General features: G+C 37.1%; 3 protein-coding genes across 5 annotated transcripts in view; 1 reads left to right on the forward strand and 2 right to left on the reverse strand.

Annotated features, from left to right (window-relative positions):
- Positions 1 to 4,057, reverse strand: part of LOC107563626 (sodium channel protein type 8 subunit alpha-like) — a 67,437-nt gene extending 63,380 nt beyond the window's left edge. The window contains exon 1 of the mRNA XM_016248536.1: positions 3,585 to 4,057. The gene's annotated coding sequence lies outside the window, so the exon portion shown is untranslated. The remainder of the gene's footprint in view (positions 1 to 3,584) is intronic.
- A 2,598-nt stretch (positions 4,058 to 6,655) lies between these two features.
- Positions 6,656 to 8,022, forward strand: LOC107563642 (plasminogen). Its single transcript, XM_016248562.1, has 3 exons — positions 6,656 to 6,734; positions 7,501 to 7,643; positions 7,734 to 8,022. Exons 1-3 carry the CDS (start codon positions 6,656 to 6,658, stop codon positions 7,980 to 7,982), a joined length of 471 nt encoding a protein of 156 aa, XP_016104048.1. The 3' UTR covers positions 7,983 to 8,022.
- A 6,705-nt stretch (positions 8,023 to 14,727) lies between these two features.
- LOC107563628 (disco-interacting protein 2 homolog B-A-like) overlaps positions 14,728 to 20,770 on the reverse strand; it is a 68,078-nt gene continuing 62,035 nt past the window's right edge. For all 3 annotated transcript variants that reach the window (XM_016248539.1, XM_016248538.1, XM_016248537.1), the window contains 10 exons: positions 20,642 to 20,751; positions 20,390 to 20,520; positions 20,060 to 20,228; positions 18,656 to 18,826; positions 18,514 to 18,575; positions 18,370 to 18,427; positions 18,203 to 18,277; positions 17,882 to 18,056; positions 16,590 to 16,713; positions 14,728 to 16,448 (listed from right to left, as the gene is read on the reverse strand). In XM_016248539.1, the coding sequence (XP_016104025.1) occupies positions 16,196 to 16,448; positions 16,590 to 16,713; positions 17,882 to 18,056; positions 18,203 to 18,277; positions 18,370 to 18,427; positions 18,514 to 18,575; positions 18,656 to 18,826; positions 20,060 to 20,228; positions 20,390 to 20,520; positions 20,642 to 20,751 (1,328 nt within the window). In that variant the 3' untranslated portion in view covers positions 14,728 to 16,195. The remainder of the gene's footprint in view (positions 16,449 to 16,589; positions 16,714 to 17,881; positions 18,057 to 18,202; positions 18,278 to 18,369; positions 18,428 to 18,513; positions 18,576 to 18,655; positions 18,827 to 20,059; positions 20,229 to 20,389; positions 20,521 to 20,641; positions 20,752 to 20,770) is intronic.

Below are 20,770 nucleotides of genomic sequence, written 5' to 3' on the forward strand. Positions count from 1 at the left end.
GGCGCCGGCATTTTTCAAATTAACAACGGTTGTTCACGGCGACGCAAAGAATTGTGGGTTATCTGTAGCAGCGAAGGATACACCTCATGCATCCTCCGAATTCCTGTGAAAGAAGGTCGCATTCGAAGGTCGCATTCGGAGTGTCCTACTTGCTTTTCTGAAATGAGACAGCCTCGATGACGTATGCAGCCTTCGAATGCAACCTCCGGAGGACACAGCCTTCTAAATGAGACACAGCGAATGAAATGGAAAGTTCATGGACCGGATTCGTGACAGTAAGAAAGGAATTTAAGCTGACTAATCTGTACATCGAAACTGATCATTCATCAAACATATGATCATTAGTCATCATCACTTCTGTAACTATTTATACCAACTACTGCTATCTTGTATTATACAATTATAGCCTAAATACTTAAAATCTAAATCTCTAGAAAACTCACACAATCTTGTCACAATTAAAACAAAAATTGTCATTTAGATTTAATTCTTGCTTGTGGAAAGATAAAGTCTTACTGAACAATACTACCTTGTTACATCATCCGATCACACAAACTGATATGTTCAGCACAAGAAAGTAAAACGCTAAGCCTTACATCTAAAAATATTACCTTACACATCAAAACAATCTGTTGCTAAATTGAGAGCATGTTAAAGATGGACTGGCACTAGATCCCGGATGAGTCATCCAATTCATGAAAAATGAAAAGCACCCTCCATTATGAGCAGATAAAAGTGATACTTAATGTTTGTCTTTGGATTATGCTGGCAATAATATTAATTGCCTTTGTGATAAGTGATTCATTGGACTTTTTTCCTGATATGTGCTTGCATAAGTTCTCATGGTATGGTTATTTTGGGTCATTATGATGGATGTTTCTATTTTAGCTGAAAGGGTGCTGGGAGCTGAAAGGATGTAGACTGGATTAGAAGATACCACATGATAGCACAAGCAGATTTGAACCTGCCTTCCTTATGAACAAACCTCCACTGAGATGTCGATTCGGGACATGCGTTATGTCCCTAAGGCTGCAGAATAGGAAATGGGGTGGGTGAAGGGAGGCCTGGTGTACCACATCGTCTAAAAGCTTGTGTGCAGTGCACTTATGGGCCAGACACTTAACCAAGCCATATCCTGATATTACAGAGCTACTTAGCTCACTTTTAGCTTTTTTCTCCATCCAATTCCTGTTTTGTTTCAGAAATGACATTTGCATTTTCATCCTGCGTTTGAAGTAAATATACCCCATTTACCTTCAAGCAAATCAGACACATGAACAAAATATCAAGGAATGCCACAAACATTGGCACATAACAGACTCTGTTAGTGGCAGAAGTCCCATGGGTATGAACGCTTGAAAAAACAGCTTAAACCAGCCTAAGCTGGTTTGTCCGTTTTAGCTGGTTTTTTGGCAGACTAGGAGACCAGCTTAAAGTGAAGACCTGCAAACCGTCTTAGGTTTGGTTTAAGTAGATTTTTTCCCTTAGCAATGAAACAGGTAAACAAAAGAAATTATTATACTAAACAAATCCAAACACATTTTGTATTTGTCATTTTCAATGTCTTATTAGTAAGCCTTGTGGTCCAAACAGCACAAGCAAAGACAATCTTGCCTTATGGGAGCTGTCCAATCAGCACCACACTGTAAAAAGGGAATTACAAGTTGTTGTGGTTTTTAAATCACATATAGGAGAAAATTTGAATTATTGTAAATCTAGGCTACAAAAATAAAAATAAAAAAAATAAATAAATAAATGCAAGAGCAACAATATTTCTGCACATTTTGACCCACCAAGCCTAACAGAGTTGTCTGAATAAACATTTACATACTAGAAAACACTGCAAATTAAAGGTTTCTTAAGTTTCCAGCATGCATTGCAGTATGAGCAAATTATGCAGTTACAGTTATAGGATTATTTTGCCATATGCTGTTATTTGTGTTGTCATGTTTAGTTATTTGTTAAAACGCACATCTTGTTTCATTAAATTGTTTACATTTCATTAAAATTGATGACAAAATTTCTTGTTCAACAAATGATCTATTATGGAAAAAAAAAAACAATAGTTGCCCTCATAAGATTTTATTAGCTATAAAGAAATTTTGCTTTTAGTGAACAATCACATTCAAATTGGTTAAACAGTAGTGTGCAGAGTTACTAAAGGCAGTTCAGAAATCTAATGACATACTGCTGCTATGAATTTAATTTTTTCTTTTTACAGTGCACCTTCCATAAGCTAAAGTATATGGAAGCATGTTGCTTCTCAGGGGGTCATAAAAAGGGTGTGAGGGAATGAGTGAGGTGGGCTTCTGTTGGGTGGGCCTAAATATCTCGAAATAACTGAAGGAACTATGCTGGGCTGCACGGGAACACATAATAGCTCTAGAAAATATCAGGTGGTCTACGTGGTCCAGCTAACGTACAGATGGGAGGACATGGGTTAATTTGGGAAGCATTATGAATAAAATAATGAATTCATTTGTATCCGTGTGTCTTTCTAGGTTGAGGTTCTATGCGCCACAGAATTGTCTTGTATGAAAACGACACACTAACGTCTTGAAATGCTAAATACCTGTCAATAAATGATGTATATTCGGACATAAATTTGTAACAACAATTTTTTTAAACAAACCTCTACCTTATTTCAAGAACATCGTCCAGTTATATTGTTATTTGACAGAATACGCAATGGTCCTACCTTGATTTCATCAATGTTTGGTCACGAAATCCATGGTTTATCAGCACAATGGTTTCACGAACAACATCTTTGCGTTATCCAAAACGTTGTCACATTTTCCTCGGGGTCAGAAAACAAATTTGTCTGAAAGCGTACGTTTCTAAACAGCCCGACGCTTTCACGAAAGCGGGTCGTAGCCGCGGAGGAAAAACGGAAAATACTGCAGTGGCTTTTTCGCTCTCTCGTCGTACGTACCCTTTTATGCTCACACAGCCAGCGTCTTCTTAGTCATATAACCCCATTTCTGAGCAAAACGTCTATCGCTTTCAGAGAACAGCGAGATACGTCAACGACGTTATGCAAGGTTTCTGCTCGCGAGGAACATAAACAAGAAAATGTAGCACACCACACCCGTGCAACCTGCGTCCACCCTGCAATCAATAAGCAGCCAAGCATGTATTGCCTTTTGAACGTCTTAATTACAACGGATCACTTCAAGCCTGTCCACATGTGCATTTTTGCTCATTTGCTCAGCTCGACATGTGATTAATGCTGACAAGAAAACCTTTATTCAGATGAGGGCTCAAAGCTACAGGCTACGGATCACGTCATTGATCATGCAAATACAAATAACACGCCACATATTGCCTTGGAAGAATGTGTTTAACTCATATTATGAGCTCTTAAAACTGTTATTTGAGGGGGGATGAAAGGGCCTAATCACAAAAATGTGAACGGATAAAGCGTCATTGCAGTTATAACGGAATATAAAACCTAATATGCATTTTCAAGAAGCATCTGGCAGTAACCCCCCCTCGGCGTCTCTGCGACATTTATTGACAGTGCAACGACTTCCATTGCAAGGAATAAACGCATCGCGAGTGCGATATTTAAACACAATACCTACTATGATTGCGTTAGCGGGTATCCAAAAAATCCTCACTGGTCTGCAGATGTCGAATAAATTCGGAAGAAATTGCGGATGTCGCCATATTGTTGCTGCTACCTTCCTTCAGTGTGCACCGTTACCCTGCATAATTGATGACTCCCAGCAAAATGTAAGGGAGTGTCGGTCAATAGGTAGCACCAGTTCCACAATTAGAGGAGTTCAGTTTAGTTTATTGGAATTTCAGTAAGATCCTTCTTCGAGAAGCCTATGAAGCGCTTCGGGAATAACGATTTTGATGTTATGTAGCCTATAGTGTCTGAAGCAACAATCACACAGCCTTATTGTGTAGAGTTTTTAAAAAGATCTGGAAAACGCTATAAATAACAAACAGGTTGTTGGCTTGGTGTATTATCATGAGGGACAAACTCGCATAAAATTCATCTTAATGGATTTGTTTCTAATGGCAGTGTTTCTAAAGGATGACCTTCCTTTTTAGTGTCCTTTACAGTAGCCTACTCTAAAAGGTCACAGAAATTGTGAATATGTATTGTACGGTACATTTTCGCTTTTGTCTGCATAAGCACAGTTTTGAAATGTGTTGATTTGCACGTTCTTCCCTGTCCGGGTCTTTTATGACATTACAGTATGATGTTACGTCACTTAGAATCTTTTCAGATGACCTAATAATCAGTTCCAAGGAGAGCAGAGATCTGCTTTGTAGCTCCCTCTTACTGCATTCACATTTAAAATGTTTAAAACAGCCCTACAATTAGTCTTCATTAGCTCGTTATCCTCTGGAATTGCAGGTAGTTTCATTTTAAAAATATTATTATTATTATTAGCCCATTTAATCACAAATTTCCCCATAGATGTGAATATGATGAATTTACTATTGGAATACCCCAGTGAAACAAACTACATTGATTTTTGTAAAAGCCTTTAGAAAATTCTAGTGGAAAATGTATCTTATTCCTGGTGACGACTGTAATCAGTGGTAAACTATATCAAAAAGTTAAAAAAAATTAATAAATTAAATTAATAAAGTATCATAATATGTATTTACTATCCAGCAATTGTGGGAAAACAAGAATCATAATAGCCTACAAGTAAAAAATATATATTTCTTATGTTTCAATTAATGTAACAATACTTTTAATTCTACAATTTTACTCTATCATTACTTGTTCAAAATAGGGACCTGTGTCTCTGACGTTTACATGCACTGTGAGAGCACCATCTTAATACATCATTAGATGTTTCAAATATCTTATGCAAATAAAAAAAATCATATGAACAGCTTATTTTAGTCATGACTGTCACTGGTGGATTAAATGTGGGTTAATATTATTTACAGATAATCTATTCATCATTGGTTGTTGTCACATAAAGAGTAATGAAAAATGTTTAGTGCAACTGACTAAATGCTATTTAAGGTTGTGGACAGCGACCTGTGTTGGATCCTCCAAAGCAGCTTCGTATTTCAGGAGGCCTTTCTGCATTGGAGGGTGCTTGGCCTTGGCAGGTGAGCATCCAGCGGATGTCGAGGCATATCTGTGGTGGGTCCATCATCAGTCATCGGTGGGTAACTTTTAATTCTACAATTTTACTCTATCATTACTTGTTCAAAATAGGGACCCGTGTCTCTGACGTTTACATGCACTGTGAGAGCACTTAATACATCATTAGATGTTTCAAATATCTTATGCAAATAAAAAAAATCATATGAACAGCTTATTTTAGTCATGACTGTCACTGGTGGATTAAATGTGGGTTAATATTATTTACAGATAATCTATTCATCATTGGTTGTTGTCACATAAAGAGTAATGAAAAATGTTTAGTGCAACTGACTAAATGCTATTTAAGGTTGTGGACAGCGACCTGTGTTGGATCCTCCAAAGCAGCTTCGTATTTCAGGAGGCCTTTCTGCATTGGAGGGTGCTTGGCCTTGGCAGGTGAGCATCCAGCGGATGTCGAGGCATATCTGTGGTGGGTCCATCATCAGTCATCGGTGGGTAATCACCGCATCCCACTGCTTCAGAGATAGGTGAGACACTTTATGCCTCTCCTCCCTCATAATATGCAGCATTATGTACAGATATCACATCTTACTAACTTTCAGCAACGCTAAATGTTGTTTGTAGAATCAAACAGGTGATATATTTCATCTGAGCATAAGGACCATTCACAGATGCACATTTAGTTAAATAAGCAAGGGCAGGTAGTTGATCTAAAATTATATACTTGCAATAGTGGTTGAGTTAATTATATACAGTGAGTATAGAAAAGAATCACCTTCTTCCCATTGACAACTTTCTGGCAGATTTTCCTCAAGAATTTGATGGTATTTTGCCCCATCCATTTTTCCATGTGTGTTTATGTTGAAATATACAAAAGAATATATAGTTCACTCCCTGATCAGAGCCCTGACTAGTGAACTAGGGAGCTGATTGAGACGCACCCCTTGTGTGCCATTGAGAAGGTGATTAGCTACACCTGATTGAGTTTACAAGTCATTTTTAGGAGTGGGGTGATCCTATTTCAAACGTCAGTTTTTTTTTTTGTTTTTTTCTGACATGTTGGTGTTATATCTTTCACTTGGATGTTATAAGTTGCACTGAGTAAATACAGCTAGATAAAATAAAAACTGTGTCCATTTTAATTTCAGGCTGCAAAGCAACAAAATGTGATTATTTTAAAGAGGGGTGATTCTTTTCTATACTCACTGTATTTATTGCTTTTTAGATTTGCATTGGATGTAGACAACTTACTACATCAAACCTTTTTACTCAACAAGAAAATGCCTAAAACTTTTTCTACTTTCCAAAATAATACTTTTTATTTCAGATGTTTTGCATGCATTTTGAAATATGTCCCTTATATCTTTCTTTTATAGTAACAACTATAAACTAGGAATAGTGGCAGGAGTGAATTCTCGATCCAGGCATGGAAAGGGTGTCCAGTACCGTTCAGTCCAGCAAGTGATCCGGCATGAGGAGTTCAACCAATCTAATTATGACAACGATTTGGCACTTTTGCATCTGCATCACCCTCTGTATTTCACAAAACATGTGCAGCCTGTATGCATAATGGAAAATGAAATGGATGAGAAACAACTAAGCTTCAGCTCATGCTACATCACTGGTTGGGGCAGCTCAGTGTTAGAAGGTTAGTGTTTAAATGTCCAAAAACTCAAAATCTCTATATTGTTAACAGATGATTATTTAGCAGAATATGTAATGGACACTTTTCACACTTCCGGGGTTTTTAGAAATGGAAGTTATCATTGTTGGGTAAACTACTATTATGAACGGAGACTACAACAAATACATTTGTGTTCCCATTTGCTCCAATATCAAAAGAAAAAAAATCTATGACAGCGTTTCTATGACTTTCCAAAAGAGGAAAAAATACTGCAAGATTGATTATGTTGGAAGAGAGAAATGTCAAATTTGCTGTCACTCCCTCAGCCATTGTAGAAACACTCATGCAACAAAGTATAGTGTTATAAATATAAATGATTTTTTTAAAAAAATTAAATAAAAACTTTGCTAGATTTACAATGTTAAGAACTGCAGAAATGTGTCATCACAGTCTGTGAAAAGAGTCCTTATATCAGAGAGGAGCTGTAATTTTTCCATCTTTCTGGCAGTTAAACTGTTATAGTATGTGGGTTATAATAGTATGTTAATAGTATGTGGGTTTATATAATCAGTTCTCTCCTTCCTCTTTGAGAAGAAAACCATGAACACACACATTTTACATGACAACAATATTTTTCCTTTAACAAAATTTTTATTTTTAACATTCATGGATGATTTAATAATATTTCTTATGATCCTATTTAAGAAGAATATTTAAAGAAAGAATTACCTTGTTTTGAATTTATAATTATGCTTATTGATTTTTTTTTAATCTGAAACTTTTTTTATAGGAATGTTATTTATCACTCTTCAGGAAGCTGAAGTTAATCTTATTGATACTAGAATCTGCAACCAGAGAAGCTGGTATAATGGCCATGTTAATGACAACATGATCTGCGCAGGATTTGACAAAGGAGGAGTCGACACATGTCAGGTAATGTTGTCTCTTTATATCACACTGCAGAGTAAGTGGTCTGTGAAAGACAGTGATTAACAATATCTGTTGGAATACTCTTCAATCAAGGGTGACAGCGGAGGGCCTCTACAGTGTTACAGCGAAGACATGCAGAGATTTTACCTTTATGGTGTGACAAGTCATGGAGAGGACTGTGCATTGCCAAACAAACCTGGCATATATACTCGTGCTAGCCGGTACACCGTCTGGCTGAGAAAAGCTGAAGCAAGATCTGTATCTGCTGCCTCAGTCACAGATCTGACAGTTTTTAAATTAATCTCAGCCCTGTTTTTCTCTTGGATGGGCCTGCTAATGTGAGCCGACCCCATCAGACATCACAACAGCTCTCTGTGCTGCTTTCCAGTCATTTCAATAAAGCCTCTCTAACGACTGTTTGGCTTTATTTAATTATTGAATTAATAAAACAGAAATATTGAAAAAATAAATGCAGTTATTTTTTTGCTTTTACTGTCCTAAATTCTGTTTTCTGAAATGGAAACCAACCGAGGACATTTAGGCTACTAAGTGGCCAGAACATCATTGAATTCTCACTTGTTATTATCTATGAATGAATAAATGGGGGCAATACATTTTTGTAAGTTTTTGTTCTTTAGTTTTGGGTTCCATATACTTATGTTGTAATTAATAACTATCAAACTGACCCAAAATGGTTTTAGTACAATTCATCAAAAATGACGCTACATTCATTGTAAAAAGCAAACAGGTCAAAACTTTACAAAAACACATACAAACACTACAATTATTAAAACGTAAAGGTAAAACTGTATTTAACATTTGTTTTACTATACGTGGTATTGTTAAGAAATATGTGTGTGAAAATTACTGCGTTGCGACGGCATAACTTTCGAGAATGTTAATAATTGTGTGCAAATTTCTCCCGCATGATGTTCAGACCCTGTGGTACATACAAACAATATGACCTTGAAACCGATAACAGTGTCCTTTTGGTTAGCCGATAATAGCGCTCTGCTCTCACCATGCACCGGACACTGCTGCCACCTGCTTTTGATGGAAAGTAGCTAAAGAAAGACTGCTCGCTAAATGCAGCTCAAAAGCTAGAGCATGAAGTAATCAATGTAGTGTGCAGCCCCCTCTGTTGGTGAAAATAATTACTACACAATAGCTTGTTGATGGTCGGCCTTTTTAACATCATTTAAGATCATTTAAGATTTCAAACAATTGAATACAACTATATTATATATATATATAAAAAAACATATATTTTAAATATGTTTATAATAATTAAATGTTGTTATATGATCAACCAGTCGTTAAGTCTCACGAACCATAATTTGCGGGTGAGTAACTTAAAGTGAAATTAATTCACAGACCGCTCCGACGAATTCATACAATTCAGTAAAAAAATTAAATAAAACACACATAAGAATCAATCGTTTGAATCAATCAATCACTAAAAAAAACAACCTGCTCATATGATTCTTTCATTTGGTAATCGTTGTACGATTTTGATTCACTCAAAAATGGTCAGATCCAGCAGAAAATTTATCTAATTATGAAAAAGAAAAAATGCTTTTGGGTTTCTGGTTGCCGACAACACTGAACTACATTATCGGTTACGTACGTCATAGAATTCAAAATCTGACCGTTATCCGAACCGACAGTTTCTCACATTGTCGTGTTATATAATACAGCAGTCCCGCACTCTGTCCCTCTAAATCAGGGGTCACCAAACTCGGTCCTGGAGGGCCGGTGTCCTGCAGAGTTTAGCTCCAACTTGCCTCGACACACCTGCCTGGACGTTTCAAATATACCTAGTAAGACCCTGATTAGCTGGTTCAGGTGTGTTTGATTAGGGTTGGAGCTAAACTCTGCAAGACACTGGCCCTCCAGGATCAAGTTTGGTGACCCCTGCTCTAAATTAACTAAACGTCCCTGTCATGAAAATTCTCCTTTTTTATGGGTGTCTTTGGGGTGGGGGATACTTTTTTTTTATTTCGCCGCTATCGGTAGTCCGCCCGCAGAGCGTGAGTTAACAATAACTTTGTAAACAATGAGTTCAGTACACTACTTTCAGCGAGTTTGCTAACTGTGTGTTTGTACCAATCTCCTAGAAGCACAGTGCGGACACGGACACAGGCCTGAGAGAGTAGTTGCACATCGGAGGTGAGAACGTTAAAGTGAGTGTTTGGCGTGGCAGGTGTCTGTACAGTACCAGCCCAATTCATCGGCCCCGTTCAGCCAGGTCTGCGGTGGAGCTATTATCCACCGATATTGGATAACAACAGCAGCTTCATGTGTATATGTGCATCAACAAAGGTAGCGTTAATATGTACACTTTAATCCTAAACAGCAAGTATTTATCTGCACAGAGCCTCTGAGAATGTTGTTGCACTTCCTCTCATAGCAACCTTTTGTAGGTTGCTGCTTCAGTATTTGTAGATTATTTTTCCACATGTTTCTATGGTATACTGAAAAACGATAAGCATATCATAAGTTTTAAAGGCTTTTATTGGCAAAAAATATAATGAGTCAATATTTACAGTGTTGACCCTTGTTCTTCGTAACCTCTGCAATTCGCTCTGGCATGCTGGATATTAGCTTCTGGGCCAAATCCTGACTGATGGTGATCCATTCTTGCCTTAATAGTTCTCCGAGTTGTTCACAATTCGAGGGCTTCTGCTTGTCCACTCGCCTTTTGAGGACTGACCACAGGTTCTCTATGGGATTGAGATCCGGGGAGTTGTCTGGCCATGGATCCAAAATTTCAATGTAATGATCTTCGAGCCACTTCTTTATCACTCTTGCTTTGTGACATGGTGCGCCATCATGCTGGAAAATGCACGGATCATCACCAAATTGCTCATGGATCGTTGGAAGAAGTCGCTCTTGCAGGACGTTTTGATACCATTCTTTATTCACGGCAGTGTTTTTGGGCAGAATTATGAGAGAGGACACTCCCTTGGCTGAAAAGCAACCCCACACATGGATGTTCTCAGGATGCTTCACTGTTGGCACAACACAGGACTAATGGTAGCGTTCACCTTTTCTTCCCTGAACAATCAATTTTCCAGATGTCCCAAACAGTCGAAGGGAGCTTCATCAGAGAAAATAACTGCACCAGGCTTCTGCTGTCCAAACCTTTATTCTTCCTGCAGAATTTCAGTCTGTCCTTGACGTTTTTCTTGGAGAGAAGTGGCTTCTTTGCTGCTCTTCTTAACACCAGGCCGTTGTCCAAAAGTCTTGGTTGATTTCTGAAGGATCATGTGACACTGAAGACTGTGGCTGCTGAACATTCAGCTTTGCGTCACAAGAATAAAGTACATTTTAAAATATATTAAAATAGAAAAAAGGTTTTAAATTGTAATAATATTTCACAATATTAGTGTTTTTGCTTTGGTGAATATAAGAGATGTCCTTCAAAAACATTAACAAAATCTTAAAGACCCAAAACATTTTTAATACTGTACATCATAACGTTGTGATGCCAAAATTCACTTGTAGCATTTAAAATGGTTGATTTCAGTTTAAATTTTTTAATAGTTTATTTTCGGAGTGAGTTAAGCCACTTATCTGAACTATTACTATATTATTTGATATATTTATTACATTATTTATAATAATATATTGTGCATGTGTGTTTATACCATAACATGCAGACAAATCTTGGTGGACCGCTGAACTGCTATATCAAAATTGAGGAATGCTACTATTTGATTGGAATTCGAGTGAAGGCCACTTCTTGTGGAAAACCTAACCGACCTAATGTTCATTTGAAAGTCTACAGCCACTATTATTGGATTGAGCGTGAAATAAATAACAGCTCACATTAAATCTTATTTTGCTAATACATAAATATATTTTGTATATACAGTAGGCCTAATTCAAATATACAGTAGAGTGTGCATGTGTCATGATTCAGGGTTCCTACGGGTTTGGAAAAGTATGGAATTTGATTGAAGTATTTTCCAGGTCTGGAAAAAAGAAAGCAGAGTATGGAAATATATTTGTGTTTCCAGACTTTTGCCCCTATTTAGTTTTTTGTCTAATAGAAAATTAAGAATTTAATGAAAATACATTTATTGTACAAGAAGTGAGATTTCATGGCAGCTGTTTAGTGATTCTTTAGTGATAGTCAAATATGCAATTTTTGATTATGCAAAATGCAGGTTATAAGCATTTTGGGTTTCTTCTCACAATTCTTAGCACTGTATTACATAGCCTCAAGGATCTTTGCAAAAATAAAAAATATACAGACTTTAATGTGTGCACGAGAAACCATTAAACTTGGCATATGCACACTTGAGCTACCTGTTGTACCATTAACCCATTTCGCGGTGTGGTGTCTTGGCCGCCACAAAGTATGCGTTAAAGAGACCTATGGCCTTGAAATATTGAATACTGCCCTAATGAAGGCCAAATTTAAAATTTTTTTACAGTACCAGTCTTTTTTATAGACCCTTGAACTTGGCAAATTTGGTCATCAGCCCATTTTGTGTCATGGTTTCTGTGCCGTCACAGAGAATGTGTTAAATTGGACATTATGCCTTGATATTTAGAGGTAATACAATAAGGAAAGCCACATTTTGAGCAAGTAGATCTCTGTTCATTTCAATTAATGTCCATCCATGCTCTCACTTTATTCATAGTGATGCACATAGTGAAATTATAACATAAGCATGCAAAAAATTCCCATGAGCATGTGAATAGTTTCTCGAAAACGTTTTTCTTGTGTGCATGTAAAAGTCTGAATTTCTATTATTATTATTATTTTAGGGACTCTGTAGGTTGTCACTTCAAGAAAATCAATTAAGAAAAAACCCTGAGAAAATAAAAATATTTACAGATGACTGTACTATATACCAAAAGCTGAAAATAATGCTCTATGAACCATTTAGGTTAAATATGGTCTGAAAATCTTCTGAGAGGTTTGGAAATTTGAGTCTGAAAAAGTATGGAATTTTAAACTGGAAAATGGGTAGGAACCCTGATGATTGTATTGTAAAGTGATGAGAAAGAATCAGAGGATATAGTGACCTCTGGTGGACAAATCTGAATTTAGCCTGAAGCTTGCAAGAGGTTGTATCCTGATGATTTTATTAGATGATTCCTGGTTTGCTGTAATTGTTTGTCTTTCAAATGTCATGTAAATAATAGTGGATTATTCCTGAATAAGTGTGTGTGGATTATTTGAGGCCATTAATTGAACATCTTAATATGTCCCTGCATTTATACCTACAGTAAGCTTGCATAATGGACATCTTACACAACCTAAAAACCGCTCAAATAAACTAAGCGTTAAAGAGACCTATGGCCTTGAAATATTGAATACTGCCCTAATGAAGGCCAAATTTAAAATTTTTTTACAGTACCAGTCTTTTTTATAGACCCTTGAACTTGGCAAATTTGGTCATCAGCCCATTTTGTGTCATGGTTTCTGTGCCGTCACAGAGAATGTGTTAAATTGGACATTATGCCTTGATATTTAGAGGTAATACAATAAGGAAAGCCACATTTTGAGCAAGTAGATCTCTGTTCATTTCAATTAATGTCCATCCATGCTCTCACTTTATTCATAGTGATGCACAAAGGAAATAGGTTATATAAAACTAGAAATTATAATGCGTAAGCATGCATGTACGCAAGAAAAAAGTTTCTACCCATTTCGCGGTGTGGTGTCTTGGCCGCCACAAAGTATATGTTAAAGAGACCTATGGCCTTGAAATATTGAATACTGCCCTAATGAAGGCCAAATTTAAAAATTTTTTACAGTACCAGTCTTTTTTATAGACCCTTGAACTTGGCAAATTTGGTCATCAGCCCATTTTGTGTCATGGTTTCTGTGCCGTCACAGAGAATGTGTTAAATTGGACATTATGCCTTGATATTTAGAGGTAATACAATAAGGAAAGCCACATTTTGAGCAAGTAGATCTCTGTTCATTTCAATTAATGTCCATCCATGCTCTCACTTTATTCATAGTGATGCACATAGTGAAATTATAACATAAGCATGCAAAAAATTCCCATGAGCATGTGAATAGTTTCTCGAAAACGTTTTTCTTGTGTGCATGTAAAAGTCTGAATTTCTATTATTATTATTATTTTAGGGACTCTGTAGGTTGTCACTTCAAGAAAATCAATTAAGAAAAAACCCTGAGAAAATAAAAATATTTACAGATGACTGTACTATATACCAAAAGCTGAAAATAATGCTCTATGAACCATTTAGGTTAAATATGGTCTGAAAATCTTCTGAGAGGTTTGGAAATTTGAGTCTGAAAAAGTATGGAATTTTAAACTGGAAAATGGGTAGGAACCCTGATGATTGTATTGTAAAGTGATGAGAAAGAATCAGAGGATATAGTGACCTCTGGTGGACAAATCTGAATTTAGCCTGAAGCTTGCAAGAGGTTGTATCCTGATGATTTTATTAGATGATTCCTGGTTTGCTGTAATTGTTTGTCTTTCAAATGTCATGTAAATAATAGTGGATTATTCCTGAATAAGTGTGTGTGGATTATTTGAGGCCATTAATTGAACATCTTAATATGTCCCTGCATTTATACCTACAGTAAGCTTGCATAATGGACATCTTACACAACCTAAAAACCGCTCAAATAAACTAAATTAAATAGTATCACTGATGTACGGTTTTGATAACCCTTTTGATAAATTTCTTATGCTTATGTTTCTTTCAATTAGGACAGGTTATGGATTTTTGGAACGGTTTGATCAAAGGCCTCAATGATCTAAGCTTGTGCTTTTTTTCCACTCAAAAACTGAAATGTTGAGCTCAGATTAATGAGGCCTATGACGAGTCCATTCCAAAAACATTCCTATCCTGTGCTAATTGAAAGAAAACAAGTTGACACAAAGGTTGAATCCATTATTTGGTCATAATATAGCATGAGAGATTTACAAGCACATTTTTCTTTTTGCACGCGGTTCATTTTTGACCAGGAACAACAAATTAAGGAAAGAGAATTTTCAGCACAGCACAGGCTTCTTAGGCTCATTCAGCAGTTTGTTATTTGCACATTGCTTACACAAAATCACTGTAATAAAGACAGTACAAGATTCAGTGATGACAATAAATTTAATTAAAATAAAACTATAAATTTTGCACCAACACACTCAATATTTTGACAATTAAGAACTGAATTAAAAACACAAAAAAACAGTTATGAGAATGTGTGCATTGTTAAAGAAAGGAGCTGCACAGAATTTCACATGTAAACAATCTGCAGGAAAAAAATAAAATTTTGATTTCTAAGGCCATTTTGAAATAAACATGTTAGGCGCTAATAAATGTTACTGTAATTTTATTAAGATAGAAAAGATATTTCCTCTCTTAGCTCACATTCTCTTTTTCCACAAGTCGGCTAAAACACCCTTTTTGCCTTCTAGCACACTCTCTCTCAAACACATCCAAAACACTCAAGAAAACATAGAAGGGTTGTTCACACCAACAGCGACTTGCAGCAACATTACAGTCCTCCACTCGCGGACCCCAGTGTGTCAGTGTGAACGGGGCTTACGAGAAACAGAATGACAAAATGATGAAAACAATCTATTTTGTGACAGTTGTAATGTGTAAAAATATTTTTACTGTTTCCGCATCTTGAGTTACTGATGCTAAGAATCAAGTATGAAAGATCAGTCAAGTTTTTTTTTGGAGGACCAGATAACGGGGTCCATTTGTTTATACAGTAACACCAGTGAGACACTACAATATATAGTCTACATACAAACACCTTCCATCTCTTCACCTTTCCAGTCACCTCAAATCAAAATGAAGACAGAAACATACATTTAAAAAACTATTTTCATAATGCATGGAACTGTGTTCATCTCCAAACATTTCCATCACCCTCAATATACATGATAATGCATTAAGAATGTATTGTGACAATGTCACAAACCCCTCCTCACTCCAGTTCTTACAGTTGGCAATGCAAGTTAAAAAAAAAACCTTTTCACACAACCATAAAATGCGGTGCATTTATTTGAAAACCATTAAAATGACTAGCAGTTTTGAATAAAAGAAGATATGTTTGTTTTGCTGGTGATAATGTTGATCCATAAAACGAAGTTAGCACTTCTAAAATGAAAACTGAAGGACACTCCTCTGGCCACAAGAGGAGATAAAGTGCGCAGAAAAGCTTCATGTTAGTCCCTCGGGTCTAACTGCAAGAGCACAAGCGCTGCTCTATGGAAGAGGCATATCGGAAGTGGCACCAAAAGTTGGACAACTGGCGAAAATGTGGTTTCACCTGTTTTAAAGGGCAGAAATATGTTCGGAAAGAAGAGCACCACCCTCCTGGATGTCCAGAGAAGGTTGGATGGCTTGAGCCGGGTGACCGCCATTGGTCGAACAGGCCACAATCACATTAAAAAGAACATAAAAATATGTACAAGGCTCAGCGCAGGGGCAGAAAGAGGACTAGCCAGCTTCTTCCTCCATGATGCGTGCTGACGGCACAGAGGAACGACCGCATTGTGAGAGGTTCTTTGGGTGCCACGTTGAGCTGTAAGCACTTTAGTCCACACTCACATATTGTACGCCACGTAGATGGGATCCAGCTGGTCGGCCAGGAAGGAGTCGCGCAGGTGCATGCGTTGCTTCTCACCCCGTGAGTTGATAGGGATGACGCCGGGGTCCACGATGACCACCACACCAACTATGAGGTGATGCTCTTTCAGAACCACATTAGTGACCAGGGGAACCAAATCGAGAGCTTCCTGCTCAGATCCACTGAGCTCCACTACAACCACCAAAAGGTTGGTCCATGTAAAGACGGCACTGTAAGATAAAGCAACCGATCCAATCAGAGACATAAAAACACAAGTATACTGTTTAGTAGCAACAACAAAACTTGTTTTGTGTAGTAATCAGGGACTGATACACGCAGACAGGAAGTGTAAGTGTTCTTGAGGTTCTCACCTCTCAGCGATGCTGCGGTGCGCCCGAGACACAGAGGTCTCAATGTCAATGGGATGATAACGCAAACCTCGCAACTCCAGTGTTTCATCAAGCGAACCCACCACAAACAGAGCATCGTGGCGATCTGGTGGACGATAAAGGAGCATGAGAAAATGTCACTTGTGCTATTGGACCAGTACTGTATCTTAAACATCTGGTTGTGGATTTTCCTGTATAATTAAAATAACTATAAATCCAGCTATTATTGCATTTTTTATTAGGAAAACTGAACATTTGATGGAATTTCTTTTATTTATATGCATAAAAAAATGTACGCTACTGTTTTACAAAGTTTAGGGTCAGTAAGTTTTAATGTTTTTGAAAGAAGTTTCTGTGTTTCTGTCTTAGCACGTGCATTTTTATGCCTTGCAATCTTAAACATCTGGTTGTGGATTTTCCTGTATAATTAAAATAACTATAAATCCAGCTATTATTGCATTTTTTATTAGGAAAACTGAACATTTGATGGAATTTCTTTTATTTATATGCATAAAAAATGTACGCTACTGTTTTACAAAGTTTAGGGTCAGTAAGTTTTAATGTTTTTGAAAGAAGTTTCTTATGTTCACCAAGGCTACATTGATTTGATCGAAATATTGTAAAAACTATTTTATTAATTGTGAAATATTATTACAATTTTAAAATAACTTTTCGATTTATATACAATTAAAAAAATGTAATTTATTCCTGTCATGGCAAATCTGAATTTTCAGCAATTACTTCAGTCTCACATGATCCTTCAGAAATCACTGTAATCTGGTGCTCATGAAACATTTCTTATTATCAATGTTGAGAACAGTTGCTGCTTAATATTTTTGTGGATTCATTTATGAATAGAAAATTTAAAAGAAAATGTATTTGAAATAGAAATCTTTTGTGACATGGTAAAAGCTGTTACTGTCACTTTTGCTCAACTCATATGCATCCTTGCTGAATAAAAGCATTAAAAAAAAATTACTGACCCCAAACATTTGAACACTAAAGTAGAATAAAACACAAAAAAATGAAAAATGTAATACTAAATTATAAAAATTAAATTATACATTGATACTTAGACATTTAAAATGATACAATATAAAAGTATATATTTAAATTCATAAAAATCTATAGTTTGTTGTGTTGGAGCCAGTAAAATGTTGGCAGGGCAAGTGAAGGCTGTGAATATGGTTTATCCAATCCAAATTCAGAGTCTGAACAATCCATTTTGCAATAATATATTCCCAATAATCATCAATCTGTAATATAGTACAGACCTCCTCTGGCATCCAGTAGCTCTGTCCTCCTGACAAATCCCAGATAACCAGTTCTGGCCCAGAGCGTTTCAGTGTCTCCAAAACTCAGCCGTGTGTTGAAGTGGTCTCCCTGCAGGCTCTCTTCACCGTAGATGGTATAATAACCACTGGCATTATGAGGACTGTTCACCCAGATCTGGAAAACAAGGCAAGAAAGTGATGAAGATGGCATCCGCCACAGAACTTGCTAAGAATATGGAGGGATTTCCTATGTGGACAGTTATACATCATTGAAACAAGCTGTATTCGTGCGATTACTCAAATGAAAATGTGTTTGGTCACCTCGCCTAGATGAGAGTCTCCTAGTGGTCCTCTTGTCTCTGGGTTCACGATGATTACTCTCACTCCAGGAAGAATCTAAGGTAAGGCACAGAAAACCATACGGGATGACTGGTATGTCTTATAATAACAGTGAAAGATAAAGTAGGACAGAATTATGATGGCCTTACAGTCCCCGACTCCATCAGCGGCAGACTCTGAGGAGCTCCTCTCTCCACCAGCCTCACTCTATGACAGGGAAAGAAAGACAATGTCACACTGCAGGCATGTAGCAGTCTGTCTTCATGTCACCACTGGACTCGTCTCACACATACCTGTCATGCCGGAGGGATTTCATGTCTACATAAACAGTGGACGGGTCTGGACCAGCAGTGCCCTGATGGAAGGAGACAGAAATCAAAATAAGGCTCTGCTCTTGCATCATGACATAGTTGACAATACATTTTTTGCCCCAACCTGTAGACAGATGGCCAGGTTGACTCTGGCGCCGAAAGCGGTGCTCACTGCGCGTGGAGACAGGCCCAGGTCTTTGAAGAGCTTGGAGAATGACTGCGTGAGTGCCAAACGAGGCCTCTCTTCGGCGATGACGACACAGCTCCTTACACATGAGAGGTTCACGCCGCGCGCCTGCACATACATCTCTCGTCAGCTTTTATAGACACTTCCACAGTATGTTTACCTTGAACATCCCTTTCTGAAAGCTGTTCTCCTCAGTATTACAGGATTAGTAACCCCAAAATGAAAATTCCGTTTTTATTTACTCACCCTCATGCTATTCAAAACCTGTATGACTTCTTCTGAGGAATACAAAAGGAAAAACTGTAATAATGTACTGGTTGTTCTGCAGTAAATGGAGATTGGAGCTTTCAAGAAAAATGAATCTATAATAAAAGTGGCACATCTGACTTGAAGCCATACGACAGCTTTATGTGAGAAATTGACCAAAATGTATGCTATTCAAAAGATGATCTCCCCCTGGCAGTGATTTGAAACAAGAACTGGATCAGTCCTTTTTGTGAATGAATCATTCACTGGTTTTGTGAACTGGATCGTCTGAATTGCTGAAAAGATCTGACACAAACTAACATTTTGTTTACAAAACAGACCTTGCTTCTACATGCCAACTAGGGAGGAGTCTCTTCGTATAAAGTCTATTATCATTTGAACCTATTGTATGGTTTCAGAAGACTTGGAATATAGTACACAAGTTGAATGGATCACTTTTATGTTTTTATTTTTGTTGTTGTAATTTTGGAGCTGTAAACAGTGGCCAGGATATTCTTCAAAAATACTCCTTTTGTGTTTCACTGCAGTCATACAGGTTCACAATGACATGTAGATGAATAATAACTTTAATGTGACAGTGTGAGACTGTACACTACCGTTCAACCAAAATTTGGGGTCAGTACAATTTTTTAAAGAAATTTATTCAGCAAGGATGCACTGATCAAAACTGACAGTAAAGACTTTTACATTGCTACAAAACATTTTTATTTTTTCCTAACTTTCTAATCAAAGAATCCTGAAAAATCAAGTTTCCACAAAAATATATTTTTTATAAATATTAAGCATCACAACTTTTTTCAACATTAATAATAAAAAATTTATCTTGAGCAGATTAGAATGATTTCTGAAGGATCATATGAGACTGAAGACTGGAGTAATGGCTGCTGAAAATTCATTTCATCACAGAAATAAATAACATTTTAAAATGTATTAAAATAGTAAATAGTTATTTTAAATTTTAAAAATATTTTAAAAATAAAGCAGCCTTGATGAGAGTAAGAGACTTCTTTCAAAAACAAATCATACCAACCCCAATGTTTTGAAGTGTAGTGAATCTACATCCTGTTGACTCACCTTCAGAGCTTCAGTCTGTGTGCCAAGGCCTTTGGTGCAGAGCTCCATGACTGAGTATGAACAGAAGGTGTCTCTGATCTTATACTGACTAAGCGTGCTCAACCACAGGGGCAGAGACGTCTCCAACTCCATGGGAGGGATCAGGATTGACTGGTGACCTGAATAAACACTAGACCCACACAGACACAAATTACAGTGGGCATTCTATAAATTCCATGCAAGGCACTGTGTCTTAACCAGGTGCAGTCTCAGCTTAACCTCAGATTAACATAAAATAGATTGTGTTAGGCCTGGTTAGGTCATAGTCTAAAAGGTTTGACTGTGTACTACCTAGACATACACCACAGCACAAAGCCCAGGCCACAGTAGGGGTCCATGCAGATGGCAATTTGTCTGGACGAGTACAGCTCACACTGCAGTTTGATGGACCGACATAGAGCATTGACTGCTGAGTGAGATATCTGAAAGAAACAAATAAACAAGCTGTTTAGGACGTGACCGGTCAAAGATCCTACATACTTGTTCTTGCCAAAAGCAAAATGAACAACTGAATGGATGGAAAAGCAAACAGACAACTCTTGCCTTAACTCCAGTCAGCATGCCTGTGGTGGACACACTGAAGTCCAGGTAGGCCAACATTTCCGCAGTGGGGGGTTTATAGATGTTTGAAGGCCGTTTTCTGGGAAGATCATCTGCACACATAAAATCAGT

Source organism: Sinocyclocheilus grahami, unplaced genomic scaffold (genome assembly GCF_001515645.1).
Source record: "Sinocyclocheilus grahami isolate Dianchi unplaced genomic scaffold, SAMN03320097.WGS_v1.1 scaffold884.1, whole genome shotgun sequence".
NCBI lineage: Eukaryota > Metazoa > Chordata > Actinopteri > Cypriniformes > Cyprinidae > Sinocyclocheilus > Sinocyclocheilus grahami.

What these genes read in the sequence shown, in the direction of transcription:
- LOC107563642 (XM_016248562.1), top strand. Translation starts at nt 6,656, where the DNA reads ATGGAAAATGAAATGGATGAGAAACAACTAAGCTTCAGCTCATGCTAC. An exon ending in GGGCAGCTCAGTGTTAGAAG is followed by an intron (nt 6,735 to 7,500) that starts GTTAGTGTTTAA and finishes CTTTTTTTATAG; the next exon opens with GAATGTTATTTATCACTCTT. An exon ending in GAGGAGTCGACACATGTCAG is followed by an intron (nt 7,644 to 7,733) that starts GTAATGTTGTCT and finishes TCTTCAATCAAG; the next exon opens with GGTGACAGCGGAGGGCCTCT.